General features: G+C 55.6%; 1 protein-coding gene across 4 annotated transcripts in view; it reads right to left on the reverse strand.

The window, feature by feature from the left end:
• RAP1GAP2 (RAP1 GTPase activating protein 2) overlaps nucleotides 1-25,096 on the reverse strand; it is a 267,223-nt gene that overhangs the window by 220,528 nt on the left and 21,599 nt on the right. For 3 of the 4 annotated variants that reach the window (XM_030799615.1, XM_030799613.1, XM_030799614.1), the window contains exon 2: nucleotides 16,412-16,447. In XM_030799615.1, the coding sequence (XP_030655475.1) occupies nucleotides 16,412-16,434 (23 nt within the window). In that variant the 5' untranslated portion in view covers nucleotides 16,435-16,447. Of the gene's footprint in view, nucleotides 1-16,411; nucleotides 16,448-20,271; nucleotides 20,352-25,096 lie in introns of those variants that run through there. The other variant, XM_030799611.1, reaches the window with a different exon arrangement.

The raw sequence follows: 25,096 nt of genomic DNA on the forward strand, positions 1-25,096 counted from the left end.
TTTTGAGAGGCCAAGATGGGTGGATCACCTGAGGTCAGGAGTTCGAGACCAGCCTGGCCAATATGGTGAAACCCCGTCTCTACTAAAAAATATAAAAATTAGCCAGGTGTGGTGGTGGGTGCCTGTGATCCCAGCTACTCAGGAGGCTGAGGCAGGAGAATTGCTTGAACCCAGGAGGCGCAGGTTGCAGTGAGCCAAGATCGCACCACTGCACTTCAGCCTGGGCGACAGAGTGAGACTCTGTCTCAAAAATAAATAAATAAAAGGGTTTGATGAAAATGAGACAAAATGTTAACAAGTGTCAATTCTGGGTCATGAGTACTCAGAGGTTTGCATGTCATTATCCTAAGAAAAAAAACAAAACAGCACCTCCGTATGGTCAGGGATGTGGAAACAAGGCCCTCAGCAGGCAGGAGGCCCCTGGAGCCAGCTCAGGTCTCTTCCAGCTCTTCCCTCCCCCGCTTTTACCCATTATGGTTGCTATGGAAACAAGGGGCACCTTGGGCTCCCAGAGCTCAGCCCAGGTGCTGCTAACTCGAGGAATAAGGTCAGAGTGTGAATCAAATAAAAGCCCGCTCGTCTGGGCCTTGTGTACACACGCGTCTGCACTTCTGACCACGTCCAGCCAGTGACCGTGTCCACGCATGTACCCACAGGGATGCTCCCTGTGCACGCGTCTGTCCTCAGCAGGCAGGCCTGGGTCCTGGTGCACAATGCTCAGTTTGCCCTCGCAGGTACACCTGCAGGCATGGGGGCACATCACACAGTTACACATGTGTGACCACACAGCCCAGGACTGTTGTTAATATCAGAATTGGGGCCGGGTGAGGTGGCTCACGCCTGTAATCCCAGCACTTTGGGAGGCCGAGGCAGGCAGATCACCTGAGGTCAGGAGTTCGAGACCAGCCTGGCCAACATGGTGAAACCCCATCTCTACTAAAAATACAAAAATTAGCCGGGTGTTGTAGTGCGCACCTGTAATCCCAGCTACTCAAGAGGCTGAGACAGGAGAATTGCCTTGAACCCAGGAGGCGGAGGTTGCAGTGAGCTGAAATTATGCCACTGCAATCCAGCCTGGGCGACAGAGCGAGACTCTGTCTCAATAATAATAATAATAATAATAATAATATCAGAGATGTTAAGGCGGGTTACGTGTGTAGAGCACTATGTACCAGGCACTCTGTTCCCGTTTCACCTGGATAATCTCATTTAAGTCTCACACAAGCGCACCCACGTGCAGGACTATTATTATCCTCAAAGAAACTGGGGCACAGAGAGGTTGCACAGCTTGCCCCAGGTCACCCAGAGTACATGAACCTAACCGCTGGAGCTGCATTGTGGGGGAAAGTGCTTTAAACAGCACTGGTTCCCGTGCAGCTGCAAAGCCAGCTGCCTCATCAGCACCACCTCGGCGCTGGTAACACACAGGTTTCCTGGGTCCCACCCAGGCCTGATGAGGCAGAATCCCCAGGCCCCAGGGTGGGGCCCGGAAGCTGCATTTTAACGCGGTCCCCTAGGTGAGTCTGCACTGCAGCCAGGGTGGGCAGCCATGGGTCCAGCCTACGTTCAGCTGCCTGACAGGGTTGAACAGGGCATGGCAGGGTGGGACAGGGGCTGTCCCTCCCGAGTCCCGTTCCTGAGCTCATAGAACAAAGCTCTTCAATTCCATGGGGCGTCTGCTGGCAGCAAAGCACCGAAGAAAGGGGCAATGGCTGCCGTCAACCCTCCGCCCCGCGCCCCAGGGCAGGGCTCCAAAAGTCAGTTGTGTGGCTTTGTGGTCTGCCAGGCACGGATTTCCGCCCACTCCACCCTCTCAGAATGAGCTGGGTGTTGGGGTTGTGGGGGGGCGGTACCACACTGCGGTAACGTGCTGGTTCACAGCTCAACCCAAGGTAGGGAGGGGACAGCCGCCTCACCTGGGTAACAAACAGTGAGAGAGCCCCAGCCGGGCACGCTAGAGGCTCCCACGGTCTCAGACCCCAGGTGGAGAGGGACTCAGACAGAAACCACCAGACCCCATGGCACAGGAGGAGCTGCATGTGACCTGAGGTTCCGGCTGCTCCAGGGGCACAAGGAAGAGGGCCTTCCATGCCGATGGGGAAGGGGCTGTGCGTGGAGGAAGCTGCATCGAAGCTAGCCCTGGAAGGACGGGCAGGTTGTGGACCTTGATGCCGACAGGGAAGGGGCAGTAAAGGCATGTGCCCTGTGGGCAGAGCAGCACAGGCACAGGCAAAAGTGCCCGGCCACACACGGCAAGTTCCACCCGCGGGCTGGAGCTGAAGGTCAAGAGGAGGCACCATTGTGAGAAAACAAAACCAGAACTGACAGAGGCACAGAGAGGTTAAGTAACTTGCCCAAGGTCACCCAGCTGGTAGAGTCAGGATTTAAACAGAGGCTGCCTGACTGCCAAGCCCACAAATGAATCAGTAAGCTGGGGTCCCCATTTGGTGTCCTTTGCCCCTTTTCGTCTGTGAGTATTTGAGAACGCTGTCAAGGTGAACCTACCAGGCCTAGAGCAGTGGTTTTCAACGGAGTCGGGGAGATTTTATACCACTGCTCCAGAAATAGAGCAACGTCTGGAGACATTTTTTTTTTTTTTTGAGATGGAGTCTCGCTCTGTTGCCCAGGCTAAAGTGTAATGGTGCAATCTCGGCTCACTGCAACCTCCGCCTCCCGGGTTTAAGTGATTCTCCTGCCTCAGCCTCCCGAGTAACTACGATTACAGTCACGTGCCACCATGCCCAGCTAATGTTTTGTACTTTTTTAGTAGAGACAGGGTTTCACCATGTTGGCCAGGCTGGTCTCGACGAACTCCTGACCTCATGTGATCCACCTGCCTGGGCCTCCCAAAGTGCTGGGATTTGTGAGCCACCGCACCTGGCCTGGAGACATTTTCATTATCACAGCAAGGGGTGGGTTGCGGGCATCTTGTGGATAGAGGCTAGAGAGGCTGCTCAACACCCTACAACGCACAGGATGGCACCACAAAACAAAGAGTCATCCAGCCTCAAATGTTACCAGAAACCCTGGCCCAGAGGGGCTCATGCCCGCCAGGAGCCCATTTTAACATCCAGCCCGACCTGAGTCATTGCCCAACTACTGACGGTCACCACACTTGTGTGTCCCTTGGGGAAGTGCTTCCCAGGTTTGGCTGCCTATTGGAATGAACGGGGGATCTTTTAAAAGTATAGCCGGGCGCCACAGCTCACGCCTGTAATCCCAGCACTTTGCGAGGCTGAGGTGGGTGAATCATGAGGTCAGGAGTTCAAGACCAGCCTGACCAACATGGTGAAACCCCATCTCTACTAAAGATACAAAAAAAGCTGGGCGTGGTGGCATGCGCCTGTAATCCCAGCTACTCGGGAGGCGGAGGCAGGAGAATCGCTTGAACCTGGGAGGCGGAGGTTGCAGTGAGCCAAGATTGCACCACTGCACTCCAGCCTGGGCGACAGGGCGAGACTCCATCTCAAAAAAAAAAAAAAAAAAAAAAAAGGAGGCCGGGCGCGGTGGCTCAAGCCTGTAATCCCAGCACTTTGGGAGGCCGAGGTGGGAGGATCACGAGGTCAGGAGATCGAGACCATCCTGGCTAACACAGTGAAACCCCATCTCTACTAAAAATAGAAAAAAATAGCCAAGCGTGGTGGCGGGCGCCTGTAGTCCCAGCTACTCGGGAGGCTGAGGCAGGAGAATGGCATGAACCCAGGAGGCAGAGCTTGCAGTGAGCAGAGATCGCGCCACTGCACTCCAGCCTGGGCAACAGAGCAAGACTCCGTCTCAAAAAAATCAATAAATTAAGAAATAAATAAATAAAAAGTACTGATGCTGGGTTCTACCCTCCGGCATTCAGGTTTAATTGGAACTGGGTACAACCTGGGCATCAGAATTTTTTTTTTTTTGAGATGGAGTTTCACTCTTGTTACCCAGGCTAGAGTGCAATGGCGGGATCTCGGCTCACTGCAACCTCCACCTCCCGGGTTCAAGTGATTCTCCTGCCTCAACCTCCAACGTAGCTAGGATTACAGGGAGCCACCACCATGCCTGGCTAGTTTTTGTATTTTTAGTAGAGACGGGGTTTCATTATATTGGTCAGGCTGGTCTCAAACTCCTGACCTCAGGTGATCCACCCGCCTCGGCCTCCCAAAATGCTGGGATTACAGGTGTGAGCCACTGTGCCCAGCCGGCATCAAAATTTTTAAAAGCACCTCCAGGTGAGACCAAAGTGCAGAAAAGTTTGAGAACCACCATCCCGGGGGAGGGAAGGAAGGAACAAACTATTTGCTGTGACCCAAAGACAGCCCCCCACCAGCTGGGGGCTGGGGGTCCTACACCAGCATCCTGGCATAAGCGGGGGGCTGGGGGCTCCTACACCAGCATCCTGGCATAAGCAGGGGGCTGGGGGTCCTACACCAGCATCCTGGCATAAGCGGGGGGCTGGGGGTCCCTACGCCAGCATCCTGGCATAAGAAGCCCATCAGAGTCAGCACTATCAAGGTCTGCCTTCGGGCCAGGGTCTAGGAACAGGGAGGGCAGAGCTCGAGCCAGCTTGAGGGATGAAGAGTTAGTCACAGCTGGCAGAGACTGGAAGAGGAGGTTAATTAGAAAGCCTGTGTCACTGTCTGGGCAGGAGATAGTGGGCCTGAAGCAGGAGACAGGAGGAACCACCCCACCATGACTCAGAGGCTTCTCAACCCAGTGACAGAAAAGAACTGGGTCTGAAAGAGAGAAAAGGTTAATTGAGAGTCAGTCCAGTCTGGGAACAGAGCGGAAATGACGGGCCAGCCACTGAGGTTGGGGCAAGAGCACTGTTCTTGGGGGTGACTTGGGGAGAGGGACTTGGGAGTCAGCCACAAAGAAACCAGAGCTGAGGCCTAAGGAGGTGAGCAGAGCGGAGGGTCTGGCTGACTCTGGTCTGCAGGGTAGGCCGCAGCCAGCTGTGTTCTTGACAGTCTGCAGTTAGTTGTCAAGATTTTGTCTAAAACTCCAGATTTCCGGCCAGGCGCGGTGACCCACGCCTGTAATCCCAGCACTTTGGGAGGCCGAGCCAGGGGGGATCACCTGAGGTTGGGAGTTCGAGACCAGCCTGGCCAACATGGTGAAACCTCGCCTCTGGTAAAAATACAAAAATTAGGCCAGGCGCAGTGGCTCACGCCTGTAATCCCAGCACTTTGGGAGGCCGAGCCAGGGGGATCACCTGAGGTTGGGAGTTCGAGACCAGCCTGGCCAACATGGTGAAACCTCGCCTCTGGTAAAAATACAAAAATTAGGCCAGGCGCGGTGGCTCACGCCTGTAATCCCAGCACTTTGGGAGGCCGAGGCGGGCGGATCACGAGGTCAGGAGTTCGAGACCAGGCTGACCAACGTGGTGAAACCCCGTCTTTACTAAAAATACAAAAATTAGCCAGGCGTGGTGGCGCGTGCCTGTAATCCCAGCTACTCCGGAGGCTAAGGCAGGAGAATCACTTGAACCCGGGAGGCAGAGCTTTCAGTGAGCCAAGATCGTACCATTGCACTCTAGCCTGGGTGACAGAGAGAGACTCCGTCTCAAAAAAAAGAAAAAAAAAAAGGGTGGGGGGCGAGGGGAGGCATTAGGAGATATACCTAATGTTAAATGAGGAGTTAATGGGTGCAGCACACCAACATGACACATGTATACATATGTAACAAACCTGCACATTGCGCACATGTATCCTAAAACTTAACGTATAATAATTTAAAAAAAAAGACTAATTCGATTTTCAATCTCAAGCCCTAAGATTCAAGGACTCCAGAGATCTGGGGGTCTCTCCTGACGGCTCCCCTCTCCCTCTCCCAACGCCTCCAGGGAAGGCCATCAGGGATTAGGTTCTGGACTCTGCCTCCCAGGGAGGCACATTTGCTCCCCTCGCCCTTCACCAGGGCCTCAGCCCTCTGTCCAGCCCCAGCAACTCCTGCTCCACACACAGCCCCCAGTCCCAGCATAGCCTCACCCAGAGCCTTCTCAGAGGCAGAGGAAGGAACTCCTGGGGTGGGGCGGGGGCGTCCCAGCACAAGCCACAGGGGCCACTGACAGCCCCTATTGACACATCCCCAACTCCCTGCTAGCTGCCCCAGAGGAGCCAGCGGGAGGAAGGGGATAGAAGGTGCCACCCCGCTCCCAGACACCAGCATCGTCTCTGTACAGCCCCTGAGTGCGGCTTGGGCCCCGTCCATCAAAAGCCTCTCCCGTGGTGGCTGGAGAGGGGTGTCCTGACACACCCACAGGTCTGCAGTGTGTAGACAAGAAGCACCAGGGGTGCACAATCTGGGGAGGCAGAAGTCTTTCTCCAGAGCCCAGTGGGAGCAATTCTTCCCCGGCCTTGGCCAAATCCAGCTCCCAGCAAGCCGGGCAAGAGGCCCTCTGGCCTCTTCCACAGGACCATGAGCCTTCCCATCCAGGCCAGGCCAGCAGGCCTCTGGGCCTGGGGAGACCAGCAAGGAAGCCCAAGTGCATGGCCACAGGCCTGGGGGTTCATGAGGACCCGGGGAGCTCAGTGGGGTGAGGGGGGCCTCCAGGGCTGGTTGGGTCTCGGCTAGCGGGCCACAGGCCACCCCATCCACATTTTCCCCTCCGGCGTCCTTGCCCTTACTCTCACACTAACACGGTTAGCCCTGTCCATGGGACCCACAAGGACCATGCCACACCACTAACCACATGGAAAACACCCTCACGGGCTCCGTGAATAGGCAAAGCCCCTCCTGCCCCCGTCCCACACCCATCTCAGAAGAGCCCCAATTCCTAGTCCTATTGGCCAGGGCTGCCAGCCGGCTCCCTGCCTGCCCATCAGCAGATACCCACAAGACCTGGCCAAGTCCGGGGAGCTGTTTGTCCAATGAGAAACCAGAACGGGGACTCACCAGGGCTTCCTGGGCATGGCAGGGACTGGCCAGGAGGAGGGCCAGGAGCACATGGGTCTTGGAGTCTGCAGACCTTGCCGCCTGGCAGATGGTACCTCCAGGAGCAGCCCCAGTGCCTGGCAATGAAATCAAGCCACAGCCAACCGCGGGCTAAGCGCTCGCCTTCCCTGCTTCTCCCTGCAGCCACTCACGCCCCGAGACTCCAGATCCCAAAACAGGCATGTTCATGGTTACCATAGGAACTCGCTAAAGCCAAAAAAGGCACCACATAGGCACCCACATGGGCCCTCAGCACTCATGTCCACCTGCATAGGCGAGCGTGCACACACGCCTACACGTGTCTGCACACACCCACACGCACCCACACACGCCAACACTGTCCTCAGGCACAGGGCCCATCCTGAAGAAATCAACGAACCAGAGTCTGCCACTCGAGACAGAAATGGGCACGTTCTCCTCGATCCACCTGGCGGGTATCTAACAATGGGTTCTGTGGTGTGGCCAGCTGTCAGTCACAGGGGCGGCCACACCGGCCAGTGCTCACCCAGAACTCACCTGCCAAAGGCACCCAGGAGCCGAGCCGGGCCAGCGAGGGGACACCGTGCAGCTGCTTCCCCGGCTGCAGACCAGCCCCCACGGCCCTCGGGATGCTGCTGTCTCCTCTGCCCCCTTCCGCAGGGCAGGAGGTATAAGGTGGGTCTCAGACAGACCGAACAGGAGAGTGGAAAGTGGAGGGAAGATTTTACATTCAGAGCCTTACTCCCTCCTGTAGGGACCAGCCCCACAGGGTCGGTGGGTCTCTCCCTGTGTGCGGCGACGAGAGAGTGTAGAAATAAAGACACAAGACAAAGAGATAAAAGAAAAGGCAGCTGGGCCCGGGGACCACTACCACCAATGCACGGAGACCGGTAGTGGCCCCGAATGTCTGGCTGCGCTGTTATTTATTGTATACAAAGCAAAAGGGGCAGGGTAAAGAATGTGAGTCTTCTTCAATGATAGGTAAGGTCACGTGGGTCACGTGTCTACTGGACAGGGGGCCCTTCCCTGCCTGGCAGCCGAGGCAGAGAGAGAGAGAAGACAGAGAGAAAGAGAGCTTATGCCATTATTTCTACATATCAGAGACTATTAGTACTTTCACTAATTTACTACTGCTATCTAGAAGGCAGAGCCAGGTGTACAGGATGGAACATGAAGGTGGACTAGGAGCGTGACCACTGAAGCACAGCATCACAGGGAGATGGTTAGGCCTCCGGATAACTGCGGGAAAGCCTGACTGGTGTCAGGCCCTCCACAAGAGGTGGAGGAGCAGAGTCTTCTCTAAACTCCCCCGGGGGAAAGGAGACTCCCTTTCCCGGTCCGCTAAGTAGCGGGTGCTGTTCCTTGACACCTTTTGCTACCGCTAGACCACGGTCCGCCTGGCAACGGGCATCTTCCCAGACGCTGGCGTCACCGCTAGACCAAGGAGCCCTCTGGTGGCCCTGTCCAGGCATAACAGAAGGCTCGCACTCCTGGTCACACCTCACTATGTCCCCTCAGCTCCTATCCCTGTATGGCCTGGTTTTTCCTAGGTTATGATTATAGAGCGGAGATTATTATAATATTGGGATAAAGAGTAATTACTACCAACTAATGATTAATGATATTCATATATAATCATATCTAAGATCTATATCTGGTATGACTATTCTTGTTTTATAGTTTATTATACTGGAACAGCTCATGTCCTCGATCTCTTGCCTCGGCGCCTGGGTGGCTTGCCGCCCACACCCTCCTTCCCCGCCCAAACTGCCCAAACTCGCTAGTTCTCCGTCTCCATGAATGGGACCAGCATCCACCCAGCGCTCACAGGAAGCCTTCTGAGAGTCCTCCCCTGACCCTTCTTCTCACCTTCACCCACACCTTCCAAACCAGCCCCAGGCAGGGAAGGCCACTCCCTCCAGCCCCAGGCTATTGTAGGACTTTCTCCTGAGTTCAGCTCAAAACGGGGTCGTGTCACACCACCAGGAAAGATTAGGCTCTTGGACACAACAGAAGGGTGAGAACAATGGGATTTATTGGGCGAAAGGAAAAAAACTCAGCAAAGCAAGAGAGGTTCCTGTTAACAGGCCCCCATCTCACAGGTTGGATCCCCAGGTTACCACCTCCAAACAGGAATGGCCAGGATCCTCCCGGATGCAAACAGCGCGAACTTCCCGAGGCCTCACCCCAGGGCGCAGGCCAGCGGAGGGTCTCCGGGGACCTCTTTACGTGGCTGTCTCAGTATCCCCTCCTAGCCTCCCTGCCTCCTCTCTAACCCCTCCAGTCAGCCAGAGGGGCCCTCAGACTCGAGCTCACCATAGCATTCCCCTTGCCCAAAGCCCTTTGATCCAGCCCAGCTTTCAGCACAGCTCACCTACCCTCCTAGACGTGGCCCGCCTTCCCCGAGCCCTCCGCGCTCCCACCCTCGCTTCTGTCTGGTAATAATAACTGCTCCCAGGTCCCACCTGCTGAAGCTGCTTCACGCCCCACTGCCTTCATGAGGGTCGGGCTGCCTGGAGTGCATTGTCTCCTCCCTGCTGACCTTACACACCCCTGGAGACAGCTCAGGCATCACCAGGTCTCCAGGAGGCCCCCCTCCATCCTTTCTGTCGGCATCGCAGCCCTTGTCCTGTGCCATGGCAACTGTCTCCCTGCAGAGTGTAGGTGCCCAGTAAATGTAGGCTGAACTGACTCAGCTGTCTACCCCCAAAAACTTCAAGCTCCCCCTGACAACCCCAGCAAACTCTCAGCAGATGCCCTAGGTGTGTAGGAGAAGAGCAGACTAAGATGAGTTGGCCCCAGATGGTTCTAGAACATCCTCGTGGTGCCTCAAGGATTCTTGTAATCTACAGTAAACAAAGACCCGGTGGCCAAAGGTGGGGAAATGAATTGGTAGGTGTGGCCTTCAACTGGTGAATGAAAAAAGTCATTAAATCGGAATCAACGGCCAGAGGCGGTGGCTCAAGCCTGTAATCTCAGCACTTTGAGAGGCCGAGGCAGGTGGATCACCTGAGGTCCGGAGTTTGAGACCAACCTGGCCAACACGGTGAAACCCCGTCTCTACTAAAAATACAAAAATTAGCCACAAAAATGTGCCCCGTGTTGTGCATAATTCTCACAGAATGGGGAGGGAAGCCTGAGTTTAAAGGGGTTGTGGCAGACCAGGCACAGTGGCTCATGCCTGTAATCACAGCACTTTGGGAGGCCGAGGCAGGTGGATCACTTGAGGCTAGGAGTTTGAGACCAGCCTGGCCAACATGGCAAAACCCCGTCTGTACTAAAAATACAAAAAAAAATAGTTGGGTATGGTGGTGCACACCTGTAGTCCTGAGGCAGGAGGATCACTTGAACCCAGGAGGCAGAGGTGTCACAGTGAGCCAAGATCATGCCACTGCACTCCAGCCTGAGAGAGAGTGAGACTCTGTCTCAGAAATAATAATAATAAATAAAAATAATAATAATAGACCGGGCACGGTGGCTCACACCTGTAATCCCAGCACTTTGGGAGGCCGAGAAAAGTGGATCATCTGAGGTCACGAGTTCAAGACCAGCCTGGCCAACATGGCGAAACCCCATCTCTACTAAAAAAAAAAGGAGCCAGGCATGGTGGGGCGCACCTGTAATCCCAGCTACTCGGGAGGCTGAGGCAGGAGAATCGCTTGAACCCAGGAGGTGGAGGTTGCAGTGAGCCGAGATTTCACCACTGCACTCCAGCCTGGGCGACAGAGCGAGACTCCCTCTCAAAAATAATAATAATAATAATAACAATAAAAGGGTTGTGGCAGAGAAGAAATCAAGCTTCCTGGCTGTGGCAAGCCCCTGCTCTCATGGACAATGTCTCCAGCAGCTGACACTGGAGTCTCCAGGGACCTGGGAAAGCTGCCCGGAGATGCACTGAACCCCGTCCTTCAGGGCCCCTTCATTTCTAGCCGGATTTTCAATTCTTAGCTGGTTAAATCTGAAACTTAGAATAGCAGTGGCTGTGTGGTATCTTCTGGCCAAACCACAGTAGAACTGACATGCTGGCCCAGCCAAGCAGGAGCTCCTCCAGGCTCTCCCCATTCTTCTCCTAAGTTAGAAATCACAGAGCACAGCCACACCCAGGTCCCATCACGGGCTTCATCCCTCTCCAGAGGTGCCACTTCTAGGGACCAAGGGCTGGAGCCACCCACTTAAAAGCTGGATTTTTTTCCTACAAGGCAATGGATTTTAGACTTCCCCACCCCTCAGGAGTGTGCAGGAGAGTGTGCTCCAGCAGTGGAGATGGGCTACCCTGAACCATCCACATGCTTACTCCAGGCCACCGCAGCCAGCCCCTGTGCATGACGGTCACCTCAGGTAGCTGGAGCCCATGCAGCAGACAGACAGACAGACACACACACACACACACACACACACACACACACACACGCGCGTCTCTATCTTTAGCAAAGATGCAAGGGTCTCTGTGGAGGGAGCGCAGGGGGCAGCAAAAAGGAGCAGAGGTTTTGGCCATGTGCAGTGGCTCATGCCTGTAATCCCAACACTTTGGGAGGCTGAGGTGGGTGGATCACATGAGGTCGGGAGTTCGAGACCAGCCTGGCCAACATGGTGAAACCCCATCTCTACTAAAAATACAAAAAAAAAAAAAAAAAATAGCTGGGAGTGGTGGTACACACCTGTAATCCTAGCTACTCGGGAAGCTGAGGTGGGAGAATCGCTTGAACCCGGGAGAAGGAGGTTGCAGTGAGCCAAGATTGCACCACTGCACTCCAGCCTGGGCAACAGACCAAGACGCTGTCTCAAAAAAAGAAATAAAGGACAAAAGGAGCGTCTCGGAGGCTCCCAGCTCAGATCCTCCCGCTCCGGCTGCTCCTTCAAGGAGCTCCACAAGAAAACCCCAGGCACCTGCCCGACAGGGACCTCACGCCCAGCTGGCCCCCAGAGCGGACTGGAGAAGAGGGATCCCCACATGCTGAGCCTGCCTCTTTCTCTCCTTCCTTCCACCTGCATGTGATGGGCCAACCATCACGACCCATCGTTGATTCCTTCAGCAAATACAGACTGAAAACCTGCTTTGTGCCAGGCACTGGGTAGGCCCTAAGGAGTCAGGGATGAAACGTACAGAGCCCCTGCTCTCAGAGACTTCCATTCACACAGCCATGCATTCACTCACTCAACAGCGAGCCCCTACCATCACCAAGGTCCTGAGAAAAATACGAAAGGACCCAAGGCATGAATGCAAGCTCCTAGAATGTCAAGGCTGGAGGAGAGCAGGCTGGACCTAATCCAACCCTCCCACTTTACAGACGGGGAAACTGACCCAGAGAGGTTAACGATCTGCCCTCCCCTCCAGTGTTCCAGCGTGGCTCTATAGCCCCGGTACCCCTGCACTGCAGTTAAGTAAATCCTTGCTTCTGAGTGTCCAACTCATCCAGGCACCACAGACCCCATTCAATCCGGGCCTCCAGCAAGGGGATGGGCCCCAGCAAACCAGAGGCCTTCTCACCCACGGTGTTGCGGAGACGGAGGTGCATTCTGCAGCCACAGATTCTATATACACAGCCCCCGAGAACATCAGGGAAAGAAAATGGGAAAGTAGGGCGGGAGGCAGGTGTGAGCACCACTCAGCTCCACACACAAAGCACAGACCCAGATTCAAATCACAACTCCGTGACTTCCTCCCTGAGGACGTTGAACGAGTTTCCTAAACTCTCTCTGTCTCCACTTTCTCATCTGTAAAATGCAGAGAGGACTGGTACCTGCTTCATGAGGTGGGTGCAAAGCCTCAGGAAAACAGTGCAATGAAGCCTTAGCACACAGTGAATGCTTCATAATGGTGAGGCCAGACCCCTGTCGTCAGAGCTGCAGGCCTCAGGGACGCCTGGGGAGGCGTCAAGGACACCAGGTCCTTGGGGAGGGGAGCCAAGGCAACCAGGGAGCATGGGCTGCAGCCCCGGAGTATCCGCTACATGGCGGGGAATGCAGTGAGCTGCTGTAGAAGGAGAGATGCCTTACCCAGCAGAGGCAGAGGGAGGAGGCATCTTGGTGACTCAGGAGCCTCAACAGTGGGCATTTGGCTGCCTCATCAATTCACCAGAAATGCAAGGGCTTATTTCTGAACTCTGAATTCTACTGGATCCATCTGTCTGTCCATCTTTATGTCCGTACCACACTGTCTTAATAACCATAGATTTGCAATACTTTTGTTTTGTTTTGTTTTGTTTTGAGACAGAGTCTCACTCTGTCACCCAGGCTGCAGTGTAATGGTGTGATCTCAGCTCACGGTAACCTCCACCTCCTGGGTTCAAGCAACTCTCCTGCCTCAGCCTCCCAAGTAGCTGAGGCTACAGGCGCACACCACCACACCTGGCTAATTTTTGTATTTTCAGTAGAGACGGGCTTTTACCATGTTGGTCAGGCTGGTCGCACGCTCCTGACCTCAAATGATCCACTCGCCTCGGCCTCCGAAAGTGCTGGGATTACAGGCATGAGCCACTGCGCCTGGCCGCAATACGTTTTGAAATCAGGAAGAATGAGTCCACCAACTTTGTTCTTCTTTTTCAAGATTATCTTTGAACTTCTATGTGAATCTCAGGATCAGCTTATCAATGTCTGCAAAGAAGCTAGCTGGATTCTGATGGCAACGGGTTTCCAGTTCCTGGTTCAACCACTCCTGAACTCCGGCTCTGCTTCCTCCCCTTCAGTTCCCTGGGGCACCCTGCTTTCTTTCCCATAAATTCCATCTTTTGCTTAACCAGATGACACTGGGTTTTTGTTTCTTGCAATCAAAGGAATCTTAATCAATAAAACTCGGAACACAGTGCTACACACTGTCCCAAGCCATCATCCCAATATCACCTTCCCAGATAATCACTCAGAGACCCCACTGGGATCCCAATCTCAACCCTGGCCCACGCCCCCAGCTTTTCACTCTACCCTATAACTGGTGCACTTCCAGGTTACAGATATTACATTTACAAACAGGCCCTCCCTGGATAAAAGCGTGTGAAATTGAACTAGATGTCCCAAAACAGCACCAAAAGAACACTCTGACCACTCTACACCCCTTAGCAGCTCTGCTTCATGCCTGGCGTCTCACTCAGTAGGCAAATATGCTCTAGAAAGCTCTAGGAAAATCAGACATTATTGTGTCCACTGGACAAAAGATATGGAAACTAAAACCCAGAGAAGGGAAGCGTCTTGTCCTGGGTGACTTGCCCCGACACCTCCAGATTGAATGGTGTCTGCATTGATGCACATACCATGCCAAGCCAGCACAGGCATGGGGGTCCTACTATCCTGCCTCATCTTTAAGAGCTGCTTTAGAGGCCACCTCCTCCAGGCAGTCTTTCGGGACTACTCCATGGCACTCTTGGCATCAGCTCTAGACTTTTTTTTTGAGACGGCATTTCACTCTTGTCTCCCAGGCTGTGGCGCGATCTCGCCTCACTGCAACCTCCACCTCCCAGGTTCAAGCAATTCTCCTGCCTCAGTCTGCTAAGTAGCTGGGATTACAGGTGCCCACCACCGCGCCTGGCTAATTTTTTTTATTTTTAGCAGAGATAGGGTTTCACCATGTTGACCAGGCTGGTCTCGAACTCCTGACCTCAGGTGATCCACCCGCCTCGGCCTCCCAAAGTGCTGGCAATACAGGCGTGAGCCACCGCATCTGGCCTCCTGGCATCAGCTAAACAGAGAAACCGAAAGCTCTTGAAGGGCAGAAACAGTCTGTCCTCCATCCCGGCCCTGCTAACTGCCCAGCCTCACCTTTCTGAGCAAAACCAACCAAAGCGGGAAGCCTCTTATTTTGACCCTCTTTTACGCCAACCCTCAAGACTGGCCGTACTTTGCCCAGGGACCTGCATCCAGGGGATACATAACCAGGGCTGGCAACTGAATGGCATGACAGAGGGAGACTAGGCAGGAAAAACCTTCTGCCGAGATGGGGGAATGACAACCCAGAGAAGCTGCCTCGGAAGGAGGGCGACTCATTGGAGGAATTTTCCATGCAACAGCGAATTCACATGTGCCGGGAGAATATTTTGAGCTAGAGGCCAATGCTTTTTTCCGCCTAGAATTTCCCTCCTTTTCAATTCATTCCACTGGAGCAGATGGTTAGTCAGTACTCATTGCCCCACCGGAGGCGTGCGGCTGGAAGCAGGCTACGCTTTGGTTAAGTCTCAAAGGAAAAAGGGGATCAGGATGCAGACAAAATGGTTTGGCCAGAAACATAAGAGGAAAAAGGAATGAACGTGGTGAGGAAAGAGAGGTCAGAGGTTCAAGGAGAGGGCTGTGCCTGCTTAGGACCCCAGCAGACGGACCAAGAGACACACGGTAAACTGAGGCAGGCAATTCCCACACCCTAAGTCTGGCGTGGGAGCCTCAGAAAGCCCCAGGGCCAGGCTGCCCATGCTGACATACCTGGCAACAAATGACTTGATGAGCAGCTGACATCACACACACACACACACCACACACACACACACACACCCTGGAGTGCTTAGTCAGGTCCTAGTAGCTGCGGAATGTCAGAAAGTCACTGACAGGATTGGGAGTTCACATAAAAATTAAAGTGATAAAAAATATAATTTTCTTTTTTTTTTTTTTTTTGAAGATGGAGTCTCGCTCTGTCTCCCAGGCTGGAGTGCGGTGGCACGATCTCGGCTCACTGCAACCTCCACCTCCTGGGTTCAAGTGATTCTCCTGCCTCAGCCTCCCGAGTAGCTGGGATTACAGGCACCTGCCACCACGCCCAGCTAATTTTTGTATTTTTAGTAGAGATGGGGTTTCACCATGTTGGCCAGGCTGGTCTCGAACTCCTGACCTCAGGTGACCCACCCATCTCGGCCTCCCAAAGTGCTGGGATTACAGTTGTAAGCCACCATGCCCGGCCCAATATATATCTAAAAATTAAAGTGACAGGAAGATAACGGGCCTGGGCTGGGTGCGGTGGCTCACACCTGTAATCCCGGCACTTTGGGAGGCCTCGGTGGGCAGACCACGAGGTCAAGAGATCAAGACCAGCCTGGCCAACATGGTGAAACTTCATCTCTACTAAAAATACAAAAATTAGCCGAGCGTGGTGGCAGGTGCCTGTAATCCCAGCTACTCAGGAGGCTGAGGCAGGAGAATCACTTGAACCCGGGAGGTGGAGGTTGCAATGAGCAGAGATCACACCATTGCACTCCAGCCTGGCAACAGAGCAAGACTCTGTCCCCCCCCCCCCAAAAAAAAAAAAAAGAAAAAGAAAAAGAAAAAAAAGAAAGATAATGGGCCTGAATGTTACACCTGCTACACACACTCCTACCGTTCTGGCCCCTGATGATTCCATTCCCACCTCTGCCTCTCCCTGAACAACACCCCAGGAATAAGAGTTTGCCCAGCCTCCTCCGATCTGGAAGCACCATGGACCCGGACTGGAATCTGACAAACACGACAGCCCCTCTTCTGTCTCCCACAACCTGGGGGGAACGAGGGCCCAAAGGCGCTCTGATCCGCATCATCTCTGACCTTTACAGAACAGGAAATTGCTACTTACTTGACCTTCAGACTTGTCAGCATGGTCTTGTCGATCCTGCCAAGAGAAAAGCAAGGGCTCTAGTCAGTGCTGAGGCCGAAGGCTCCCACATAGCATCTGCATGGAAGGAGTCCCCGGGGCAGCCCACACCACCAGACAGCAGGGCTCTGTCGGGGACTGGCGAAAGGGGCCAGTTCTCCGCTAGCAGAGGAAGAGAGGCCTCTGCGTGCTGGGAGGGCTGGGGCCACACACCACCCGATAACATGTGTATTATTATTCTCCCCATTTCAGACATGAAGAAACTGAGGCTCAGAAAGGTAAAATCACTGGCCCAGTCTGAATTCAGGTATCTCACGTCAGGCCCAGGGATGGGAAGCACTTTGTATGCAGCCTCTCCCTTTATTACGGCTACGCTCACAAGAGGACCCGGCAACCCAGCGTCATGGGTCAGCATGGATGTCAACATGGACGTCAGGTGGACATCCATATTTCCCAGGCATCTGCTTTGGGAAGACGCAAGCCTCCCCAGCACCAGGGACACTCCTGCCCCAGCCAGACCCCGCTCCTGGGGCAGAGCCTGGTGGGTTGTATCAGGCACAGAGGTTCAGAGCGGGGAAGATCACGTTTGCTGCAGACCACCCTCACAGCCAGCTCCTCCACCCCCAGCCTGCGCCCGCCCTCACTGGAAGGGGAGGCAGCGCCGCCGAGCTTCTATTTTTACCCCCTGCATATGCCAGCCCTTATGGCTGGCAAGAAGAGGCCCCCTCCCTCTCCAGAGGCAGAAAGGTGGACAGGGTTCCCACTGTCAGTATCTCCTCTTGTAGAAGGGTCATGACCACCACTGTCACCAGCACTGCCACCAGCACCAATGCTGCCTTTGCAACATCACGATTCGTGTCACCATCACTGTCCATGTCACCACATGTCATCAACACTGTCATCAGTGTCACCATCACTATCAGCTGCACTAAAACTGCCACTGGCTCCAGGATGCCGGAAACACCTGGAAGCTCCAGCACCCTTGTCTGGCCAGCTCAGCTCTGCCTCAGGCTTCCCACAGTCACAACTCCAGGGAACAGGAGAGGACACGGGCTGAGCCAGCCCACAAGTTGCCCTGAGGCCTGGAGCTAGAGGCGGGGCCGTTTCGCTCTGAGTAAACTCCCAGCACCTTCTGATCTCAGCTCCAACAGCAAACCAAGCGGCACCCCGAGGGGCCTGGCGCACGTCTCTCCCAGTTTCTTCCCCACACGTCCTCTTGAGTCCCTTCCTTAGGGGTTCCACTACTGGTCCCTGAGGGTCTCACCCTGGAATCCCCACCCGTTCCGGGATGCAGACCCTCCTCTTCCCCCATTCAATGCACAGACACCCAGATCCGAGCAGGACTCAGAGCCCCACACTCTGCTGTGACGCGTGCAACCCAGAGCTGCCGGATGGCAGCCCCTCATAGCAGGTGCTTAGGTTTTACATTTTCTCAAGGAATCTCTTCATTCTTATGACAGCCCTGTGTTGTGGGTAAGGCAGAAATCCCCCACTAACACATGGGGAAACTGAGACCCAGAGAGAGGAAGTGTCCCATTCGAGTTCCTCAATGGTCAAGGTGGAGTCAGCGCTGGAACCGGGGCTCCTGGTGCGTGCACCTCTGACCGCTGTCGGGTCAGCCCCGCCCACCGCACCGCCTACAGGCACCATGGTCACAGCAGCCCCGGTACAAACCACGCCTACACAGCAGCCAGCCCACCAGGGTTCCCACACCAGGGTGTGGCCTCAGGAGGGCGGGGCTCTGGTTTTGGAGAGGCTGAGACGGGAGATGGAGAGGACTGTGAGGCTGGGCCTTTCCCTTTCAGGAAGCCAAGGCTCCTGGGCGCTCTTCCCTCCCCCATTCCATCCCACCCACCCTCATCACCTTGTCTGCCTCTGGTGCCAGAGATTATCCACCCTGCATCCAGTGGAGCTTCGAAAACACCAGCCCCAGAGATTCTGTTCACTGTCTGGAGGGACCAGGGCTGCAGGCATCCGTGACATCCCCTCCCAGCTGATAGCCATCCCAGATGAGGAGGCCCAAACCCCAGTCTCGCCCCCTTTCTTGCTGCCCTAACCTTCCAAGCCCAGAAGGCCCCGCCATCCCCTCAACCTCAAGGGGCCCCAAGCAGACACCTGCTGTGTGCAAAAGACCTCGGTGAGTCCACAAGCATTGACTGAGCCTGTGTGACACGCCAGGCTTCTGCGTGAACACGACGGGGCAGGGCTTGCCCTCCTGGAACCCACAGCCTAGCGGACACTGAGTCAGCACACGGGGGCGTCTGGGACATCCTAGGACTCTTCCTCCACCTTCGGCTCTGCCTCGAAGGCAGCCCTGGGCAGCCACACTCCTGTCTTCCCCCTCACCTGCCCAGATTCAAACCTCGGGCCCGGCTTTGCCTTGTGCTCTGGAGCTGTGGGTCTCAACACAGAGGGCTTCATATGGAATGAAGCTAGGCTGAGACCGGGACCTGTACACCCAGAGCTTTCTGGCAACCAGCCTTCCATCTGCTCCACACCTCCCAGAGAGAGGCGGGCCTTGGAGGGCACGATCTCTGCCGGGCCCTGCCCTGCAAGGCCCACAGCCAAGACACACACACCCCTCCCAACCAGAAGCCAAGTCCTCTGCTGCCTCCTGGACACTGGCACCTACCCTCGGGGCGGCAGCTCCCAGACCCAGGCATCAGGGAGGGCCCGAGAGCAGACACAGGCGATGCTGTGCCATCTTCTCATCTGCACCGTCCCATCTGCCAAGCATGGAGTGCCCACGGTCCCTCCCTGCCAGAGGATGGATGGCAAAGTGCTTTTGAAGAGGAGGAAGGGGGAAATAAGCCACACACACGGAAGCGAAAAATTACCGAGGAACACAGCCCCTCTCCCCCTCGCCCTTCGTGCCACCCCCATTAGCCCACCATTTTCCACACCGCGACACCCCCTGGCCACCTCCCTCGGGGCCCTCTCCCAGTCTGACAATGCCCCCAGCCCAGGCGCTGAAAGGAAACCGATCATGAAAACCACCAGACTCTGTTCCCCAGCTGCAGAGAAGCTGCCAGCACTGGGAACCAGAGACAAGCCTTTGGCCTTCGTGTGCCTACCTTCTGCCCCCCGCCGGGAAGAAAGAGCACATCCCTCGTCCCAGACAGAAGCTTAGAGGCAAGAGTGGCCAGAGGGCCAGGCAGGAGGCTGGGGACAGACGCAGCTGCTCAGGCTAGGACAGAGCTAGCGGGGGCTGCCTGGGGTGCAGGTGGGAGACCTTCTCTCACAACCCACCCCCAAGACAGCAGGCAGCCCAGAGGTCCAGCAGGTACGGACTCCCCTGCCACAAGGCCACACCAAAAGCACAGACAGGAGCGTCACACACATAGACACAGACACAAGCACACACAGACACGGAAGGCCAGAAGTGCAGACAGGCAGCTGCCCACATGCACAGGCACACACCTCACACACGGTCACACGGACTGGCAGTCACAGCCACACACACACGTCTGCACACACAGGCTCAAACGCACACACACACACTTACACATAATCCCAGACACGCACACACATACACGGGAATCTGCGGACACAGACACACACATTCAACTGCAGTCACACACGCTCATGCTATCCACCTCCCCACGGGCAGCCGGCGCAGACCTCAGGATTCGCCAGCAGATTGTGCCCAGGGACAGTGGGGAAGGCTTACAGTCTCTGATGTCCCCACCAGGATCCTGCATCTCGACCTGCCAGGGCGTCATCAGACCCAGCTCTCAGGCACAGCCCGAGCCCCTCTGTTCCCACGGCCGCCGATGCACTTAACAAGACTTCACTTCTAAGTTCTCTCCCATCGTTCCACCACCCTCCCACCTGTCACCCACCATCCGAAGCCCCCAAAGGAGACACTGCGCTTCCGGCCAAACATGGTTGTGGCTGCAGAGCCCGGGGTCCCAGCGATGTCCCAACGATGTCCCCGGGGCTGTCCGCAAGAGGGCCGTGGTACAGCGGGGTCAGTGCCGGCACAGGGCGGGGAGGCCAGCGTGGCACCTCCCTTTTCGCCTGCCCCCAACCCAAGCTTCCTGTGGGTGAGGCTGCACAGCTGGGAGGTGTGTCCTGCACTCCAGGAGGCACCAAGATAGGCCGAGGAGGTTGTGGAGGGCAGCTTCCCCACACCCAGAGGAACCCACAGCTCCGGAAGGGGCTCGGCTGGCAGATTGCTCCACAGCCCCAGTTAGCAGCCCGGCCCACACAGCCCCAGCTTCCTGGAACCCAAAGGCGCCCCAAGGATTCCCACAGCCACGCCTAGGAGAGACAGAAAGATTCAGCTGGAAGCCTCAGGGACGCCTGAGCAATGGGGACCTTCACACCCTCTCCCGAGGGCTGCCTGAGACAGAGACCTTTGCCCGCCTGCCCCACCATGGCTCGGCACACGCCAGAGGAACCTGCCACACACGTCATTCCACTAGCACACGTGGATGTAAGTATACATACACATGCATGGGCACAGGGGCACGTGGGATGCACACATGGACACACACCCACTTAGGATACCCAGGTACACACAGATACATGCACGCAGACATACGTATCATTAGACACCTGCACACACCTGAGCACAGCGTGGCACACACGCTCCTGTGCACAAATGCACACTCACACACCACTTCACACAGGCATCAATAGAGACACCTGCACACGCTTCTCACATACTGACAAAGCCCCACTGGACACGTGCACAGACATGAACGCATACACATGTGCCCTCAGGCACTCATCCGCATACTCAGACCACACGGGCACAGAGCTGTACCTGTCAGCCGCCCCCCACCCCCGCCGCCAAGTGTCTAGACAGAGGTCAGAGCAGTGGCATGCTTCACGCTGGCAGTGTGGGGTGGGTGGGCAGTACCCGTGTGCGGGTAGACTTGTCTTCCCAGCTGAACCACAGGGCTCATCCTCATCTCTGCATGCTCAGGTGCTGGTCCTCATGCCACAGGGCTAGCGTGTCCTGCACGCATGCCAGTCTGCACACCACAGGGCCAGTGCTCATCTCCGCATGCACTGGTGCTGACCACACCTGGTACACAGCAGGCACTTACTAATGGCAGACCCTCAAAGGGATGTGGCACGTACACGACAACAGACACTGGGGTGAGTGGGCACAGATAGGGCCCCAGGCCCCACCCTATCCCTAAGCAGTGGAGAAAGGGAAGAAAACGTCTCAAAAAAAAAAAAAAGAAGAAGAAGAAAGGCCGGGTGTGGTGGTCCACGCCTGTAATCCCAGCACTTTGGGAGGCCAAGATGGGCAGATCACCTGAGGTCAGGAGTTTGAGACCAGCCTGGCCAACATGGTGAAACCCCATCTCTACTAAAAATACAAAAATTAGCCAGGCATGATGGTGGGCGCCTGTAATCCCAGCTACTCCAGAGGCTGAGACAGGAGAATCGTTTGAACCCGGGAGGTGGAAGTTGCAGTGAGCCGAGATCATGCCATTGCACTCCAGCCTAGGCAACAAAGAGCGAAACTCCGTCTCAAAAAAAAAAAAAAAAAAAAAAAGGAAAAAAATGGCCCTAGCCGGTGCCATTGGCCTCTCTTTCCAGCCAACCCTCCCTGAAGTTTCCTCTCTGGCATCTGCTGCCACTGTGAAGGTCCTAGACTCCGTGCTGAGGTGCCAGGGGCCAACCCCAGCTTGTGGACCAAGGGCACAAGGATTTCTATTTTCTTGACTCCTTCACAGCAGGGAACACCACAGGGGCCTCAAGCCCTGGGTGGGCTGGGGGAGCAGCTTTGGGGTCCTGGGCCAGAGCAGGGCTGGGGGCTGACTCTACCTCCAAGGCAGCTAGCCCCCAGCAGGAGCCCAGAGGCTTCCCCCAGAGGCTTCCCCCCACCCTCACCTCTGCCCCAGGAAAGTTAGGATTGTATGGTTCATGCTCTGGGGTGGCTTCAGGCTGCTGGCTTCCCATTGGATGGCCACTGCAGAGTGCCACAAGTGCCTCTCTCCCCACCCACACCCAGGACATGCTCAACAGGTACCATGGACACCTTGGGTCCTGCCTGCCCTGCCTCCATCTGAGAAGAACCCTCTGCACTCAGTCCACCTCCAGGGTCAGGAGTGGGCACCTGACCAGGCCTGGCCAGCCAAGGCATTCGCTCCTGGCCGCAGGGACTGGTTCAGGAGACCTAAGTAAACCCAACAAGACGCCATCCCAAGAGGCTTCCCCTGCTAAAGCACGAGATGAAAGCCTGGGGCTGTGGAGAGTGCGGGGAAAATGAAACTGACTCATAGGGAGGCAGAGAAGAGAACTGACAGAGAAAGGGAAAGAGGAGAAAGATCATGTCTTTTTTTTTTTTTTTTAAGAGTCTCGCGCTGTCACCCAGGCTGGAGTGCAGTGACAAGGCTCACTTCAACCTCCACCTCCCTGGTTCAAGTGATTCCCCTGCCTCAGCCTCCCACATACCTCAGTTTACAGGCACCCGCCACCACGCCCAGCTAATTTTTGTATTTTTAGTAGAGACAGGGTTTCACCATGTTGGCCAGGCTAGTCTCGAACTCCTGACCTCAGGTGATCCACCTGTCTCAGCCTCCCAAAGTGCTGGGATTCCAGGCGGGAGCCACCGGACCCGGCTGAAAGATTGAGTCTCAAGGGCATCATCTGAGCTCCAGGATCCAGCTGTGCCAGGAGCCAGCTGACCCCGGGTATAGGAGAGCCAGCCGTACGCCTCTTTATTCCTAAAGCCAGTATGACTTGGATTTCTTTCATTCTCCATTGATAAAGTCCCAACTAAAGAAAAGAGCTTGTCAAGTGAACAAGTGAAAGTGGCAACGGTCAGCCCACCTGGCCTCCCGCTGCTGACAGCAACACCTGCTCTAAGCCAAGCACCACGCTGGCTGCAGAAAGCCCCAGGGTGAGCCAGGCACAGCCCACAGCCTCAGTCGGGAGGTGCTGGGGTTGGGGGTGTTGCATAGGTCGCAAAAATTCCTGTTGCAGCCCGGGCACGGCGGTTCACGTCTGTAATCCCAACACTTTGGGAGACCGAGGCAGGGAGATCACCTGAGGTCAGGAGTTCGAGACCAGCCTGGCCAACATGGCGAAACCATGTCTTTACTAAAAGTACAAAAATTAGCCGGGCGTCGTGGCACATGCCTGTAATCCCAGCTACTCAGGAGGCTGAGGCAGGAGAATGGCTTGAACCCGGGAGGCGGAGGTTGCAGTGAGCCGAGATCGCACCACCGCACTCCAGCCTGGGCGACGAGAGCGAAACTCTATCTCAAAAAAAAAAAAAGAAAATCCTGTTGCAAATTACTTTTTAAGAAAATCAGTTAGAGGGAGTTAATGACAGGCCCGTCTTTGGAGTATACGTTGATGCGCTTTCATGCATGAGAGAGAAGCGGGGTGACAGTCACATCACGCTTGGGCACGCCCCACCACCCACATTGACCACATGTGAAAGCTGCCCACCGCATGCGTTCTCGGGGAAGACAAAGCTGACAGATGCTGTCATCTGGGGCCTCCGGCTCTATGGAGACAGCCAGGTAAATGCCCAGGTAGGAACACCTGGATCAAGTGTTCCCAGAGCCGGGAGAGACTCCGGCCCAGGCACAGACATCTGAACGGCAGCCTGGAGACAGGGAAGGGGGGCGTTTCGAGGCCTCCACTGCTGCCACCCTGAGGCTGGCTTCCCCCACCGGGGGGTGTGTCCTTGACAGCCACAAACAACACTCCTGAGTCAGACACCCGGCCAAGGAGCAGGACTGGCCCAGCTGCCTCCGCGGGCCGGGGTGCAGAACCCACAGCAGCCTGGACTTCTTCGATGCCGCTGGGATCCAGGAAACTTGGAGAAACCAGGAGGATCCAGGGGCCCACGTGTCCCCAGACTGAGGGCTGGAAAGGGGGAAGGGACTCTCCCAGACGGCTCATGGCACATCATGAGCCCTGCGGGGTGTAAGAGCCTTCCTAGGGCCTTTCCCACGCTGCCTTCCTCTCCTTCCTTGGGGCCCAGTGACCTTGGGCAAGTTACCTAACCTCTCTAGGCCTCGGTTTTCTCTTCTATAATTTGGGGAGGCTGCCACCACCTTCACGAGGTTATCAGCGAACAGAAACACTCAGCACGGGGCTCCAACGCCGTCTCGGGAGCTGCTATCGTTACTGTCGAGGACGATTCTGCCCCTGCTTCAGTCCTGCGCAGCTTCCTGACCCCCCTGCTCTGACCCCGTGGTTCCTCTTCCATGTGCAGTGCACAGCGAGGGGACTGTGGGCTCCCTGAGAAGGATTGTGAGTTAAGAGACAAGGGAAGCGGCCAGGCGCAGTGTCTCACACCTGTAATCCCAGCACTTTGGGAAGCCGAGGCGAGCGGATCACCTGAGGTCAGGAGTTCAAGACCAGCCTGGCCAACATGATGAAACCCCATCTCTACTAAAAATACAAAAATTAGCCAGGCATGGTGGCGGGCACCTGTAATCCCAGCTCCTTGGGAGGCTGAGGCAGGAGAATCATTTGAACCCGGGAGGCGGAGGTTTCAGTGAGCCAAGACCGTGACATTGCACTTCAGCCTGGGTGACAGAGTGAGACTCCATCTCAAAAAAAAAAAAAAAAGGAGAGAGAGAAAAGGGAAGCGCTCTGTGAAGCAGGCCCAGCCCTCCTGGCCCCATCAAGCACAGCCCAGCTTCCTCCCAGAGCTCAGCTGACTCTCAGCAGCCAGCGGGGAGA

The sequence above is a fragment of the Nomascus leucogenys genome, chromosome 19 (assembly GCF_006542625.1).
Source record: "Nomascus leucogenys isolate Asia chromosome 19, Asia_NLE_v1, whole genome shotgun sequence".
Lineage (NCBI taxonomy): Eukaryota > Metazoa > Chordata > Mammalia > Primates > Hylobatidae > Nomascus > Nomascus leucogenys.